Raw genomic sequence first — 17,250 nt, forward strand, 5'->3', positions numbered from 1 at the left:
TATTCTTGCGATGGTCGATTTCCCCCCCAACATCAGTATTCAAAATGCATGAGATAAGTGCATTTCAGTAGACCCTATCACTTTGCCATCATCTATCCTAGTGAAGATCTGAGAATCCTAATTGAATCAAGCAGACCAGTGATGTAGATTTGATTTCCTATTTACAAGGATCTAAGCGTAAAGTAGGGGCTAGTCTCCATCAAAATGTGTGATAGCAAAGCCCATGTACATGATGCCGTTCAAAACAACTCTGAGCTCGGAAATTTCTGACTTCCCAAGACAACTGGGAACTGGGTGAAAAGAAACAAGCTCCGACTTGGAAAAATACACTGAACAAAAATATAAATGCAACATGTAAAGTGTTGGTCCCATGTTTCATGAGCTGAAATAAAACATCCCAGAAATGTTCCATATGCACAAAAAGCTTATTTCTCAAATGCATTTTGTGCACAAATGTGTTTAAAAACCTGTTAATGAGTTGAGGAGGATTTCTGTCTGTAATAAAGCCATTTTGTGGGAGAAAAAACTAATCTGATTGGCTGGGACTGGCTCCCCGAAGTGGGTGGACCCAGGGGCGGAAATCCCGGGGGGGGGGGTATTAATAATACGCAATGAAAGCAACTGTGCTGATTATAGACACTTAATAGTGCGTTTTTAAGTTTCAAAAGATTGCGACCCCTCCCACCCTTTGCCTCACAATGGTTTGATCCACTGCCAGTTCCTTAGTTGGCAAGGTAACAGAGGGGTCGTATCCACTGTCTGAAAGGCACTCAATGAATGTAACTGACGTGAGGTTAATCCAGTCAATCGCGCACACACACTAGCTGAATATGCAGAGCTAGCGCGCAAATATTAACTATTAAGCTAGCTAGTACCTATTCCATTTATGTGGCCTCGTCAAAGATGGAATCTTTGCTATCGTCAATTTATTCCAAGATCAGCATGCAGATGATGTAAGTTAGTGCTTCAAAGTCCCTGTGATAAGGTTAGCGATAATCTGGAGTCCAAACTGAATAGAACTACACTCTCTTCTACCATTGTCTTAAATATATTTAATGGTCTCGTTGCAAAAGCTAAATTGTCGCAAGGGAACTTTTATTTATTTATTTCACCTTTATTTAACCCGGGTAGCAAAGATTATAGCAAACACCACTGAAACGGAATTGGTGCTCGCTAGCTTTGCAAATTCAGCTATTGTTGGAAGCCAGCCAATATGAAACAAACTGTTAAAATTACAAAAGGTTGCAGCATATGTTGTGTAAATGGTGAACTCATACAGCTGTCAACTCTTGTCATTTTAATCCGTTTCACATTTGCTACCTTTTAGATCGAAGCCCAAATAGAATGATAAAAGATAAGATGATAGAAGCCCATCTCCTACTGTAAATAACCTACACACTGTGTGTGTGTGTAGCCAGCTTTGTTTGGCAACATTATGAAAGGTTCTCAATTTTTTTTACTTGTAAAATAGGAACATCATTGAAAAATGCCATGGATACCCCCACTCTCAACTTAAACTGGTGACTGAACTAAGATTTGTTAAAGGCAATGGTATTGCTGTTGTGATTAGTTGTGTAGTTTTGGGTACTGGTAGTTAGGAGTACGGCAAACACCTTACTTCTTTGGTTCCTCAATATACATTTACCATATTACAATGTAGGCTATGTGATACAGCACTACTTTTGGTGTACCCCTCAGGAATTGCTCTTGAGAAAATGTAATGTAATTGTCCCCTCCAAAGTTGATATCAGATTTTCGCCCCTGGGTGGACCTATGCCCTATCAGGCCCACCCATGGCTGCGCCCCTAACCAGTCATGTGAAATCCATAGATTGGGGCCTAATTAATTAATTTCAATTGACTGATTTCCTTATATGAACCTCAACTCAGCAAAATCTTTGAAATTGTTGCATGCTAGAGCTCCAACTTTACGAAATGAAGATCACTGACGTCATGATTTTACCGAGTTCCCAGTTGTCTTCGGACGCGTTCAAAACAACTGGGAACTCGGAAAAATACTAGGTCATGGCCCGAGTTACCGAGTTGGAATTCTGAGTTGGGTGGCCGTCCAAAGCGATTTTTCCCAGTCGGAGCTCGTTTTTTCCCGAGTTCACATTATGTTGAACGCACGGAAGTCGGAAGTAGGACATTTTCGAGTTCTCAGTTGTTTTGAGCGCGGCATTGAAAACACCACGTGAGATCGCGGTAATGAGCGATATAGCAGACATCGAACGAGACTTGCCTGACCCGTCATCCTATGCCCGGTGTGACTGCATAAACAGAAAAGATGGCCGCCTCCGTCCGGGAAAAGCAGGCAGGTCTGTCAATGGTTTAGTTTATTCATTCTTAATCAGCATAGGCTGTCGAATAAAATCGACTATTTTATCTGACCCTAGCTAGCTACCTGTTGAAAAAAACGATCTCTCACGACGACCAACCAGTTCACGAGAAAAGCAATGCTAAGCTAACTTACTAGCTGGCTAATTAACTTTACAATTGTATTATAAAACAGCAAGAAGTCGGATGTCTAGCCTTAACTTACCGATACTCTTGAATTCACTAGACACTGATGTGGTTGTCATGTCAAGAAACATGAATACAACGAAGTGAATGTGTTGTCGCCCTGAAATACAACTAGACAGATTGCTAACTTATATGTCCCATTTCCCTTCAGTAACATGTGAATGTGTATCTAACAGTAGCTAGTTAACTATTTCACTCATCTAACGATTTCATAATTTCACTCAGCATTGAGTGGCAGAATTGGTATAGCAAAGTCCCAGTTACCCCAGTCCTGTGCAATGTTTAGTGGGGCAAAGTGGTGGCTGTAGTAAAAAGTAGTGGCTGGGGCAGAAGGTAGTCTAGTGGTTAGAGCATTGGGCCAGTGACCGAAAGAAAGGTTGCTAGATCGAATCCCCAAGCTGACAAGGTTGGGGAAGGTCTGTTGTTCTGCCCCTGAACAAGGCAGATAACCCGCTGTTCCCGTGTAGCTCAGTTGGTAGAGCATGGTGTTTGCAGCGCCAGGGTTGTGGGTTCAATTCCCACGGGGGACCAGTACGGAGAAAAAAATGTATGAAATGTATGCATTCACTACTGTAAGTCGCTCTGGATAAGAGCGTCTGCTAAATGACTAAAATGTAAATGTTCCTAGGCCGTCATTGAAAATAAGAATTTGTTCTTAACTGACTTGCCTAGTTAAATAAAGGTTAAATAAAATAAACTGTCCCATGGGTTCTTCTGTGTCCCCAGCTGCCTTGAAGCGCATGCTGAATTTCAACGCTCCTCCGTTGAAAAACACTGCTGCTGAGCCGGTATGGAAGGTGCTGATCTACGACAGGTGTGGCCAGGACATCATCTCCCCTCTACTGGCAGTCAAAGAGCTACGGGACATGGGGATCACGTTGCACTTGTGAGTAGGCCTAACTCACAATTTGACATCATGTCTCCTTCACAAAAGGTACATTTAGAAAAAGCTAAAATCATGATACGTCAGACAAATAATTGATAAGGCTGTAAAGACATTGAACCTTTTTGTGTAACAACCCATCAACTGGTGAGTCTTTTGATAATGAAGGAGATACCTGTGCAGTATATTTCAAAGGACAACAACAGTATTGAGGAAAGGAATTTGAGTTAATACTGAATTGAGCAGTTGCAAATAAGTCCCCACACACACACACAGCGTTGACTTGGTGTCAATCAATAGAGGATACAGTCATCTAGAAAGCTCTTCAATGTATTTTATCTTTCTCTATAGGTTGCTTCATTCAGACAGAGATCCCATCCCGGATGTGCCAGCCATCTATTTTGTAATGCCGACAGAGGAGAACATTGACCGGATATGCCAAGTAAACATCCCTCACTCAGAAATTCAACATGACATCATCAGATATTTTTAAATGCTGGATAGGCCAGATGATAAGGATAAATGTCTTCGGCCACCGAGTCTATGAATTTGGTGGCTTTGCCCAGATAAAATGATTTGTTGTCCAAACGTAACATCCCAGACATCTAACATCCTACTAGTCGGTATATTGTTCCATTCCGTTGTTTTGTCTCTCTTTCTCAGGACCTTCGTAGCCAGCTGTATGAGTCTTACTATTTTAACTTCATCTCAGCCATATCCAGAAGTAAACTAGAGGATATTGCCAGTGCAGCTCTCTCAGCCAATGCTATCACACAGGTTACCAAGGTGAGTCAACAACACACTAGTTTACCACTCTGCCAGACTTTATCTCAAATGGTACCCTATACCCTATATGCTGCACTACTTTGTGCCTGTAGGGCTCTGGTGAAAAGCAGTGCACTATAAAGGGGGATAGTGTGCAATTTGGGACTCAGGCCCAGTCATTTTCTATATATCACATCACAGGGTATTTGACAGCCTTGTAAGAGTAAGGTCATTTTTTGCTTTTGTAGGTGTTCGATCAGTATTTGAACTTCATCACACTTGAAGATGATATGTTCATCCTCAGCAATCAAAATAAAGAGTTAATTTCCTACCATGGTAAGTTCATTGGATTCAGAAACGGGGCAAGGTTTGATATTGTCAAAAGGAAACTAAAGATAACTGTTTTTATTCACATATTACCTTCAGATCGTCTTCTTGATTAGCTGGCATGATTGTATTTGACTTCCTGTTTTCCTATTCCCTTTTGCTTAGCAATTAACAAATCGGACATCATGGACACAGAGATGGAGGCCATCATGGATACGATAGTAGACAGTCTCTTCTGCTTTTTTGTCACTCTGGGTGGGTCCTTCAACAAAGTGTTATCAATGCCACAATACTATTGAGACTCCTGAGAGAACATTGCTTTGGTATTTCAAAATATACTGTGAGATCCATTTACTCAGGTGGTTATACCATTTCTACCTGCTAGATGGCAGCATTACTACCATGTATTACTCACCTGAATCGAAGCAGTACCAAGATAATAGTTATTCTGAGAGAGGAAAGTTTGAAAGTGAAGGGTTTTGTCTGAAAGTGTGACCATATAGATGACACTTTGACAAAACAAACCCACCTTGCAGTCTGTAAAAGATTCTCAGTTTTATCCCCACTAGACTCCAGCACATCTCTATAGAGAAGCTCTGCTAAACTCTTCAATGCTCTCTATTGGCATCTAACAGATCTGTTTTGTTTTCTTAGGTACTGTCCCCATAATCCGCTGTCCAAGAGGGAATGCTGCAGAGATGGTCGCGGTGGTAAGCATCATCCTCCCTCATTTAAAACCATCTGAAGTTTCCTCGCCTCAGCCGCTGTCAGGGGCCCAGTCTGTCTGAACACTCTTTATATTACGTCTTAGCAGTGCAGAGAGGCCTGGGAGAGTTGTACATATCCCCCGTGGGAACAGTGAAAGGGGAAATTAGTCATTTGAGGACCACCCCAAATCCAACCACCTCCAGAATCTCAGCGTTTGCAGACTGTATTTGCAGGTGTAATGTTGATGCAGTCTGTGTGGAAGCTGATCCTCCAGGGGCCTTAATGGATGGGTAGAGTGATTCTCCTCTAGTCACACAACACTGCTCTTTGTTCCATGTACTGCTGTGTTATGGTGGTGGTCTCAATGCAGCCCTGCAGAACTGTGTGCTTAGTCTTTATTTGGTTCAGAAGACATAAGGCCTCTTGCCTCGCTAGTTAAATAAGAGACTAAAACATCTTAACCCAGTTTCTCTGTTGTAGAAACTTGACAAGAAGCTTCGGGAGAACCTGCGAGACGCCAGAAACAGCCTGTTCACTGGAGACAACATGGGGGCCAGCCAGTTCAGGTGGTTCAGGGTGCTGTAGACTAGTTAACTGGGTATCAACCATAGAGAGAGCAGACTAGATGAAGACATTTATCCCATTGTGTACTTTACCATGGAAAGCCTACTCCATTCCGTATGACAAACGCATACAATGGCTTCCCATACACACTGTTTCACCATGTCTTTGTTTAACTCTGAGGTGGAAATGTGCTCTCCTGCTTTTCTCCTCTCCAGACCCACTGAACATTTAGCTAGGCCTTCACTAAGTGGTGGATGAAGATAAAACAGTCATGCCTCCTCTGGGAAAATCTAAGCTGGATCCATTTCAAGTCTTTTGTGGTGGAGCATAGAGAGAGCCTAGTCAGTGGGGAACTCTGGGTACATATGTCATATTCTCGTTTCATCTCTCCGTCTCTCTCTCTCAGCTTCCAGAGACCCTTATTTGTACTTGCTGACCGCAACCTGGATCTTGCCACCCCTCTCCACCACACATGGACCTACCAGGCCCTCATCCACGACGTGCTGGTAAGACTGACAGGACACAGGGAGAGAGAAAGAGCGGAGCAGATCTGTCTGTTGTACTTCCGCCACAATGTTATGATGGACTTAACAGACACATCATACACTTTGACCAAAACTAAGGGCTTACTAATGAGAAACGTCCACGCTACAGTCTGGACTCATTCCTGGTGAATTGTGTTGGGTTTATGGTATTTTACACTGAGTCTGAACTGGTCTGCTCAGTAGTGTGAATAGGGTATCTACAGTAAGTACACTAAGGTGTGTGTGGTTTTTCAAGGTAGCAAACAGATTTAACTTGGAATGTTATTTCTGAGATACTGTGAATTCTTTGTGTAAGATGAAGAGGAGTGTAAATGTTATGGTATGTGCATTGACATGTGTCAGAGGTCATAAATATTAGTGAGGAACCATTTTCCACCGTCCGTGCCTTAAAATGATTTGTGGTGTAGAGTGGACCAACCAGTCTCCTATCCTACCATTGGTTTTCAGCATTGCAGGTCCTTTGTTTTAGCCTCGATATATGTATGACAACAGTTGTTATTTTGAAGGTAGGCATATGATGATGATAGATATCAATGTTTATTCCCAGAGGTATCTATGGATCAGTATGTTTTCTAATGTTTTGAGTAGAAATATGACCAGACTTCACATCCAATAGGATCTCTGCCAGCTGCCAAACACAGAGTAACTAGTGTCTCTACCGGTGTCTGTGTGTGTCCCAGGACTTCCACCTGAACAGGGTTAGTATGGATGAGTCTGTGGGGTCAGAATCCTCTCCTGCTGGAGCCAGACCCAAGAACAAGAAGAGTTATGACCTCACATCAGCCGACATGTTCTGGCAGAAACACAAGGGCAGGTTTGTATTTGCTATGCAACATTTTTCCAGCAAAATGAAGGCAGTTACACATTTTGTAAAACATTACAATACATTCACAACAGATTTCACAACATATTAAGTGTGTGCCCTAAGGCCCCTTCTCTACTACCACATATCTACAACACAAAATCCATGTGTTCGTGTGTGTATGTTATTGTGTGTTTGTTTGCATGTCTGTGCCTATGTTTGTGTTGCTTCACAGTCCCCGCTGTTCCATAAGGTGTGTTATCAGCAACAACAAAAAAATCTAGGTTTTTACTGCTTGCATGAGTTACTTGATGTGGAATAGAGTTCTGTGTAGTCATGGCTCTATGTAGTACTGTGCGCCTCCCATAGTCTGTTCTGGACTTGGGGACTGTGAAGAGACCTCTGGTCTTGTGGGGTATGCATGGGAATCCAAGCTGTGTGCCAGTAGTTCAAACTGACAGCTCGGTGAATTCAACATGTCAATACCTCTCACAAATACAAGCAGTGATGAAGTTAATCTCCTCCACTTTGAGCCAGGAGAAATTGACATATTAATATTACCTCTCTGTGCATCCAAGGGCCAGCCGTCCTGCCCTATTCTGAGTCAATTGCAATTTTCCTAAGTCCCTCTGTGGCCCCTGACCACACGACTGAACAGAAGTCCAGGTGCGACAAAACCAGGGCCTGTAGGACCTTCCTTGTTGAAAGTGCTGTTAAGAATGCAGAGTAGTGCTTTATTATGGACAGACTTCTCCCCATTTTTAGCTACTGTTGTCAATATGTTTTCACCATGACAGTTAACAATTCAGGGTTACTCCAAGCAGTTTAGTCACCTCAACTTGCTCAATTTCCACATTCCTTATAAGATTTAGTTTGTCCCAAATACAATGCATTTTGAAATATTCAGGACTAATTTATTCCTTCCCACCCATTCTGGAACTAACTGCAGCTCTTTGTTAAGTGTTGCAGTCATTACAGTTGCTGATGTGTATAGTGTTGAGTCATCCACATAGATAGATGGCTTTAATCAAAGCCAGTGGCATGTCGTTAGTAAAGATGGTAAAAAGTAAGGTGCCAAGACCGCTGCCCTGGGGAATTCCTGGATTATGTTGGAGAGGCTTCTATTAGAAACACCATCTGTGTTCTGTTAGACAGGTAACTCTTTATCCACAATATAGCAGGGTGTGTAAAGCCATACAAGTTTTTCCAGCAACAGACTATGATTGATAATGTCAAAAGCTGCACTGAAGTCTAACAAAACAGCCCCCACAACCTTTTTATCATCAATTTCTCTCAGCCAATCATCAATCATTTTTTGTAAGTGCTGTGCTTGTTGAATGTCCTTCTATAAAAGCATGCTGAAAGTTTGTTGTCAATTTGTATTGTATCTGGTCAAACACAATTTTTTCCAAAAGTTTACTAAGGGTTGGTAAAAGGCTGATTGGTCGGCTATTTGAGCCAGCAAGGGGGCTTTACTATGCTTAGGTAAGGGAATAACTTTTGCTTCCTTCTAGGCCTGAGGGCTCACACTTTCTAGTAGGTTTAAATTGAAGATATGGCAAATAGGAGTGGCAATATCATCCGCTATTATCCTCAGTAATTTTCCGTCCAAGTTGTCAGACCCAGGTGGCTTGTCATTGTTGATAGACCATTTTTTTACCTCTTCCACACTTACTTTAAGGAATTCAAAATTACAATGCTTGTCTTTCATAATTTCGTCAGATATACTTGGATGTGTCATGTCAGCGTTTGTTGCTGGCATGTCATGCCTAAATTTGTTAATCTTGCTAATGAAAAAATCATTAAAGTAGTTGGCAATATCAGTGGGTTTAGTGATGAATGAGCCATCTGATTCAATGAATGATGGAGCGGAGTTTGCCTTTTTGCCCAAAATTTCATTTAAGATGCTCCAATGCTTTTTAGTATCATTCTTTGTTTCATAGTGTAGTTTGTTTTATTCAGTTTAGTCATATGATTTCTCAATTTACAGTACGTTTGCCAATCACTTGTACAGCCAGACTTATTTTGCCTAATCCTTCTCAACCATACAATTTTTCAATTCCTCATCAATCTATGGGGATTTAAGTTATTAGTCATTTTCTTAATGGGTGTGTGCTTATTAGTAACTGGGATAAGCAATTTCATGAATGTGTCAAGTGCAGCGTCTGGTTGCTCATCGTTACACACCACGGACCAATAAATATTCTTTACATCAACAACATAGTAATCACTACAAAACGTATTGTATGACCTCTTATACACTAGGCCCAGCTTTCTAGATATGGCTACAATATTGTGATCACTACATCTGATAGATTTAGATACTTCAAACAAATTTCTGCAGCTTTAGTAAAGATGTGATCAATACATGTTGATGATTTCAATCTTGTGCTGTTTGTAACTACCCTGGTAGGTTGATTGATAACCTGAACCAGGTTGCAGGCACTAGTTTCAGTTTGAAGCTTTCTTAGGAGCTCACCTGTGATCAATTACTGATTTAGAAGGTAGCTCTTGGCCGATGCTTTATAAATCGGTAGCAACAGTATATTCCAAGTTTTGCTGGTTAAAGGAACGCAGTTCTGTTGGCTAAATTGGATTAAACTACTGATTTAGAAGGTAGTCTGCAGGTGATGCTTTATAACTCGGTAGAAACAATCTATTTGGAGCTTTGCCATAGTGAAGTTCTTCTTGCCTGAGAGCTCGTTTTGACTCTTCCAGCCCGTTCCCAGAGGTGGCTGAGTCTGTACAAGAGCAGTTAGACACATACCGAGCCCAAGAGGATGAGGTGAAACGCCTCAAGAGCATCATGGTAAGCGTGGCACACAGGCGGTTTTATAGAGCTGTTCAATGATGTAGTCACACTGAAAACAATAAGACGACACTCACACTTGCATATTCCCCACTAAAATAACGTATTTTCTTCTCCAGGGGTTGGAGGGTGAGGATGAGGGAGCCATTAGTAGTATTAGTATGTCAGACAACACAGCAAAACTTACCTTAGCCGTCAGGTGAGCATCAATGTTGAATATACAGTATTTATCCTTATTATTATTTATTCATTACGGCGGCATTATTGACAGTTCTCTCAGTCCGTACCAAACTGTTTCCTCTAACAACAGCTCTCTGCCAGAACTTCTGGAGAAGAAGAGGCTGATTGACCTCCACACTAATGTAGCCACTGCCGTTCTGGATCACATTAAGGTCAGTGTTTAGCACTGTCTTGGCCAGACAGGGTGTTCTCTGTGTCTAGAGAGAGAGGGTTCTCTCTATGTCCACAGTGCACAGCGTCCCATTAACACTTGTTCTCAGATATTGAACACAAATGGAAGACTGTTGTGCTGTGCAATCACAGTTGTACCATCTCAGAGCACTGACTATAAAGTTGTTACTAAATCTGTCAAAGGACTGCCTAAAAATCCTCTTGAACTAATCTACACCTTATTGGATGTATCCACAGAGCCGTAAACTAGACGTGTACTTTGAGTACGAGGAGAAGCTGATGAGCAAATCCACCCTGGATAAGTCTTTACTGGACATCATCGGTGACCCAGACGGTAGATGTGCCACTGTGCTTATCTTGGCCAGAAATGACACAAATCATGCATATGTGTGCTACTTTGTCATGGGTTGGAAGTACCTGAGATGCCTGTTTTTGAAGGTTTGTCAAACAACAGTTTTTCTCTTTGTAACAGCGGGAACACCAGAGGACAAGATGAGACTCTTTCTGATTTTCTACATCACAGCCCTGCAGCCCACTTCAGAGGTGAGGCCTGGGCCCCCTTCTATCCCTACCCTTAACCTAACCCCTCTTATCCCTTACCCTAACGGTCTAAGCCTAAACTCGATCCCTATCAAAAACATACTAGACTCCCATCACACGTTCTCTCCCCATCAAATGCATGCCAAACTAGACTCCATCACAGGTCAGGGGAGGACCCACAGGATGCAGGTCCCTCTGTTAGGGAACTCAATGCTGATCCACTGCAGTCATATCAGTATCATTCCCAATGGACCAAAAACAACACAATAGCAACCTGAATGGAGACACTTTGTGGTTTCACTGTAGAAGTCTTAACAAAAACACAATACACAATTTGAAAAGCCTTGGCTTGGATTTAATTATGTAGAACACCATTAAGCAAAACACCAATTCCCAACATTTTCATTTTTCATATGCTTTTCTTCTGACAACATTCAAAATCTTTATTGTTTGATATGATGCATGTAGAGGCAGATTCTAGGAACATTGAAACCCTTTGAAGCCGCGGCCAAACATCATTACTCCAGAAATCCAATAATGCTAGCCTGTTCTGTTCTGAGCATCTCAAGGCCCTCTGTATAGGAGACCTTCCGGCTCTCCACAATGACTGGGGGTTCTACGTCCCGCCTGTTCTCTTCAGTGAGATTAGGGCTGATCTAGGATCAGTTGCCCACCGCTGTCCATATAACCTTAATCATTATCATCTAAATGACCCAACTGATCCCAGAACAGCACTTCTACTATGAGGCGCTTTGTTAATACGGGCCCGGGTTTCTGGCTGCGGCTGCAGCCTGGTATCAGTGTTAGGATCAGGCTGTCCTGGAGCATCATGTTGATCAATGGTCTTCCTAACAGCCCTTCTCCTCTGAGACACTATGCTGTTCCCTGGCCTGACAGCTGAAGTCAAGCAGGAAATCGTTTTCTACCACTAATGTCTGGTATTTCTCCTTTCGTCTCTGTCCCCATGAACCTGAACCCTCCCTGGGCAGATTATCACCATGGGATTACCCCCTCCAGTCCCTCCGTCCACTCCTGCTCTTTAGGTTGTTTGTTTTTCCCTGGCCGATGCGGTGTAACATGGTACATTAAACAGTCTCTGCCGTCATTCCATACTATACAGATGATGCCACAACACACATCACAGTGTTTATGAAGAATGGGTGTCGATCCCTTCGGGGTACTAGACCTCGAATGCCTGCTCGATCACTTGTATGTTTTACCTTGGTGAAAACGGGCATTCTTTATGTTCTGTGATGTAGACTGATCTGGACCAATACAAGAAGGCTCTATTAGACACCGGCTGTGACCTGTCCCCTGTCAACTACATCAAGCAGTGGAAGTAAGTTGGTCCATCAAATTATTTTTCATACATACAGAACAAAACATAACAGTTAACCACATTTTGTTTTAGAACACAAGCTACTTATATATTGTCTTTTTTCCAGGGCTTTCACTAAGATTGCTGCCACACCATCTAACTATGGGAACAGCGGTGTAAAACCTATGGGGTAAGAGAGAGTGTCCCTTTCCATAGACCACAGTTTTAATCATTATTTAACCAGGTAAGTTATTGAGAACACATCTTTCTTTTACATTAACAACATAATCCATGCTCGTCCCATATTCCTAACCCCCGTGTTGACACGCTCACCTAACCCCCGTGTTGACACGCTCACCTAACCCCCGTGTTGACACGCTCACCTAACCCCCGTGTTGACACGCTCACCTAACCCCCGTGTTGACACTGTCTCCCTGTCTGTCTCACAGCCTCTTCTCTAGAGTGATGAACTCTGGCTCCCAGTTTGTCATGGATGGGGGGAAGCACCTGGTGCTCAAACAGCATGTAAGTAGCTCTACACAGAGAGACACACCTAACACACACACACACACACACACACACAGATGTGTGTGTGTGTGCACACAAACACAGAGGGAGAAATGCACACACACACACAGAAACACAAGGATGAGTAGGAAGATACTGAATGTCTCCTAATCTTACTCCTCCTGAGGCTGTCTGAGAGGCTGTCTGAGAGGCTGTCTGAGAGGCTGTCTGAGAGGCTGTCTGAGAGGCTGTCTGAGAGGCTGTCTGAGAGGCTGTCTGAGAGGCTGTCTGAGAGGCTGTCTGAGAGGCTGTCTGAGAGGCTGTCTGAGAGGCTGTGAGTCTGGCCGGCTGGCTGTGAGTCTGTGAGTCTGGCTGTGAGGCCGGCTGGCTGTGTGGCTGGCTGTGAGGCTGGCCGGCTGGCTGTGTGGCTGCCTGCAAGAGAGGCTGGCTGGCTGGCTGCCTGCCTGCGAGAGAGTCCGGCTGGCTGGCATGGCTGCCTGCCTACGAGAGAGGCTGGCTGGCTGCCTGCCTGCGAGAGAGGCTGGCTGGCTGGCTGCCTGCCTGCGAGAGAGGCTGGCTGGCTGGCTGCCTGCCTGCGAGAGAGGCTGGCTGGCTGCCTGCCTGCCTGCCTGCGAGAGAGGCTGGCTGGCTGGCTGCGAGAGAGGCTGGCTGGCTGGCTGGCTGGCTGCCTGCGAGAGAGGCTGGCTGGCTGCCTGGCTGGCTGAGAGGCTGGCTGGCTGGCTGGCTGGCTGGCTGAGAGGCTGGCTGAGAGGCTGGCTGAGAGGCTGGCTGGATACCTGGCTGGCTGAGAGGCTGGCTGGCTACCTGGCTGGCTACCTGGCTGGCTGCCTGGCTGGCTGGCTGCCTGGCTGGCTGAGAGGCTGGCTGAGAGGCTGGCTGGCTGAGAGGCTGGCTGGCTGAGAGGCTGGCTGGCTGAGAGGCTGGCTGGCTGAGAGGCTGCCTGGCTGGCTGCTTGGCTGGCTGGCTGGCTGCCTGGCTGGCTGAGAGGCTGGCTGGCTGCCAGGCTGGCTGAGAGGCTGGCTGGCTGGCTGCCTGGCTGGCTGAGACTGGCTGGCTGGGCTGGCTGGCTGGCTGGCTGCCTGGCTGGCTGGCTGGCTGCCTGGCTGGCTGCGAGGCTGGCTGGCTGGCTGGCTGGCTGGCTGGCTGGCTGGCTGGCTGCCTGGCTGGCTGGCTGAGAGGCTGCCTGGCTGGCTGAGAGGCTGCCTGGCTGGCTGAGAGGCTGCCTGGCTGGCTGAGAGGCTGCCTGGCTGGCTGAGAGGCTGCCTGGCTGGCTGAGAGGCTGCCTGGCTGGCTGAGAGGCTGGCTGCCTGAGAGGCTGGCTGGCTGCCTGGGAGGCTGAGAGGCTGGCTGGCTGCCTGGGAGGCTGAGAGGCTGGCTGGCTGCCTGAGAGGCTGGCTGGCTGCCTGAGAGGCTGGCTGGCTGCCTGAGAGGCTGGCTGGCTGCCTGGGAGGCAGAGAGGCTGGCTGGCTGGCTGCATGAGAGGCTGGCTGCATGAGAGGCTGGCTGCATGAGAGGCTGGCTGCATGAGAGGCTGGCTGCATGAGAGGCTGGCTGGCCGGCCAGAGAGGCTGGCTGGCCGGCCGAGAGAGGGGCTGGCCGGCCGAGAGAGGGGCTGGCCGGCCGAGAGAGGGGCTGGCCGGCCGGCCGGCCGGCCGAGAGAGGGGCTGGCCGGCTGGCTGAAGAGCAGTCTCATTAGGATACTGTCTGTATGTGTGTTTTTGGTGTCCAGATGTCAATTGGCTTTGATGGGAAGGTTTTTCCTGGAGACATGTATGATAATTATCTCACGTAGCTGCTATGTTAGAGTCAGTCTGTAATGAATGATATCATCCGGTGAGCAAAACAGAGTTTGAAAGAGTTTTTCTTTCAGAACCTGCCCATCACACGTATCCTAGACAACCTGATGGAGATGAAGTCCAACCCGGTGAGTCTCCTCTTTTATTCCCTCCTTCTTCCCTCTCTATTGTGGACATTCCTCTATGTATTTGTGTTGCACCATCACATTCAGGAGGGAAGCATGCTCATGATACAGTAGAAAAAAGATGGACAACCTGATTGGCGTCTCATGTATGCAGTCTGAGATCTCTCCAATCATGCCTCTATTCTGTTCAGATCACTTCTGACTGAATATGTGGAAAAACTATTCATCACTATTTGTGAATAATTACTTTTTTAGATAGATAAGCTACTTTGCAAAATGGGGGAAGGAGAGAGGGGTATTGTCTGATCTGAATGAGTTAAATGTGTCTCACAGGATCCATCCTGCTTGTACAGGAGCTGTGGTTACCAAGAGGAATTGGGTGACCTCTAAGCAATGGAAGGATTTGAGGGTTTCTAGAATTGAGTGTGGTGTTTGGTGTACTGATGATTTATGATCTGCAGGAGACTGATGACTACAGATACTTTGATCCCAAGATGCTGCGTGGCAGTGAGAGGTAAGACTCCATAAAGAGGTCCAAAGATAGCAGTTACTTAATTAAGGCCTATAAATAATCGTGTGCATTTTCTGTGTCTGTAAGATGTTTCTAACACTCCTGCCTTCCAACCAGCTCCATCCCAAGGAACAAGAACCCGTTTCAAGAGGTGAGTCCTGTCATGGTCAGCAGAAAGAGACACACAAATAGGACCTCCATTAAGTCCAGTAACTGCTGTGGCCCTGAGTAGCCCGGACAGTCCTGGCGCTTAGCCTGGCCTGACAGTGTGAAGGGGAGAGCACTAATCTAATCTGTGTGTACTGGACCTGAACCTAGCAGCCTGATGTAGCATTACGGTCTCAAAATGAGACTTTCTCTCCTTCTATTTTAGGCTATCGTCTTCATGGTGGGAGGAGGGAACTACGTAGAATATCAAAACCTGGTGGACTACACAAAGGTAGCTTCTTATTACTCTAAATCGGTTTGTTTTTTGAAAACTTCTTCATATATCCAGTTGCGTTTTTATTGAACCATGTGTATTTTGTGGTACCCTTTTTTTAGGCAAAGCCAGGGAAGAGGGTGCTGTACGGATGCAGTGAGCTCTTCAATGCAGGACAGTTCATCAAGCAGGTAGGAGGACCAACAGCATTTAAAACTTCTTATGGCTCAAATCCTGTTAACGGGATCAATTTGACAACATCCGGTGAAATGGCACAGTGCCAAATTCAACAAAAATTATAAAAAATATTTAACTTTCATACATTCACAAGTGCAATACACCAAGTTAAAGCTGAACTTCTTGTTAATCTAGCCACCGTATCAGATTTCAAAAAGGCTTTACGGCGAAAGCAAACCATGCTATTATCTGAGGATAGCACCCCATCAAACAAACAGACAATCATATTTCATCCCGCCAGGCGCGACACAAAAGTCAGAAATAACGATTTAATTCATGCCTTTGAAGAACTTCTTCTGTTGGCACTCCAATATGTCCCATAAACATCACAAATGGTCCTTTTGTTCGATTAATTCCGTCGTTATATCTCCAAAATTTCCATTTATTTGGTGCGTTTCATTAAAAAAAAACACTGGTTCCAACTCGCGCAACATGACTACAAAATATCTTAGAAGTTACCTGTAATCTTGATCCAAACATAAAAAAAAACTTTAGGTATTTTTGAACGTAAATAATCGCTAAAATTTAAGACGTGATAAACTGTGTTCAATACCGGAGGAAAACAATGAAAGCGCGTTCCAGGTTGCGCGCATCAAAACATTAGAGAGCCCTAGGCTAGACCCTCGTTCTGGACAGCAGTACTTATTCATTTCTCTAAAGAAAAACATCAACCAATTTCTAAAGACTGTTGACATCTAGTGGAAGCTATAGGAACTGCAAGAATATTTTTATTAAACAGGCTTACCATAGAAAACCAATGAAAAACAGATTGACCTCAAAAACAATTTTCCCTGGATGGATTGTGCTCAGGGTTTCGCCTGCCAAATCAGTTCTGTTATACTCAGACATTATTCAAACAGTTTTAGAAACTATAGAGTGTTTTCTATCCAAAACTACCAATTATATGCATATCCTAGCTTCTGGGCCTGAGTAGCAGGCAGTTTACTTTGGGCACACTTTTCATCCGGACGTGAAAATAGCGCCCCCAAGCCTAGAGAAGTTAAAAAAAAATCGATAATAGTAATACTGCTAATTATATAGAATTGATCATTATCATTTGATAATGCCATGATATTATCAACAGTAATCATTAACAAGCCCTAAACATAATATGACATTATGACACATATTGTGGGTTTGTGTTAAATAACCTACTCTGCTTAATTGATCTCAGATTTCTTGTTTTGATTATTTCTCCATGCTTATCTCCACAGCTGTCCTCACTCGGCCAAAAGTAAAAACAAGAAAATGTATGAACATTTTATTTTCTTCGATTCCATTTCTCCTAAATACTCAAGACCTCCTGAATCATACTGTAGAATCATACCTCTAGGTTCTCTCTCTGATATTCCATGTATTTTATAATGTGTACTGTACTTACATTGTTTACCTAATTATCTTTACACTCTCAACAAATAAAGATTAACAGTCTTACTCA

General features: G+C 44.3%; 1 protein-coding gene across 1 annotated transcript; it reads left to right on the forward strand.

Annotated features, from left to right (window-relative positions):
* The first annotated feature begins 2,012 nt into the window (after positions 1-2,012).
* On the forward strand, positions 2,013-17,250 carry LOC106611206 (sec1 family domain-containing protein 1). The gene is made up of 24 exons (XM_014211174.2): positions 2,013-2,317; positions 3,249-3,408; positions 3,757-3,847; positions 4,069-4,191; positions 4,419-4,506; positions 4,663-4,752; positions 5,152-5,207; positions 5,686-5,771; positions 6,176-6,275; positions 6,995-7,128; positions 9,835-9,925; positions 10,045-10,124; positions 10,236-10,317; positions 10,574-10,670; positions 10,809-10,879; positions 12,136-12,215; positions 12,322-12,384; positions 12,644-12,719; positions 14,593-14,646; positions 15,105-15,157; positions 15,272-15,305; positions 15,528-15,593; positions 15,698-15,766; positions 17,027-17,250. The coding sequence occupies exons 1-24, from the start codon at positions 2,287-2,289 to the stop codon at positions 17,048-17,050; spliced, it is 1,899 nt and encodes a 632-aa protein (XP_014066649.2). The 5' UTR covers positions 2,013-2,286; the 3' UTR covers positions 17,051-17,250.

The sequence above is a fragment of the Salmo salar genome, chromosome ssa09 (assembly GCF_905237065.1).
Source record: "Salmo salar chromosome ssa09, Ssal_v3.1, whole genome shotgun sequence".
Classification (NCBI taxonomy): Eukaryota; Metazoa; Chordata; class Actinopteri; order Salmoniformes; family Salmonidae; genus Salmo; species Salmo salar.

Coding starts and splice junctions, on each gene's coding strand:
- LOC106611206 (XM_014211174.2), top strand. CDS start 2,287: ATGGCCGCCTCCGTCCGGGAAAAGCAGGCAG. Junction 3,409..3,756: donor ATGGGGATCACGTTGCACTT/GTGAGTAGGCCT, acceptor CTTTCTCTATAG/GTTGCTTCATTCAGACAGAG. Junction 15,158..15,271: donor ATGCTGCGTGGCAGTGAGAG/GTAAGACTCCAT, acceptor CCTTCCAACCAG/CTCCATCCCAAGGAACAAGA.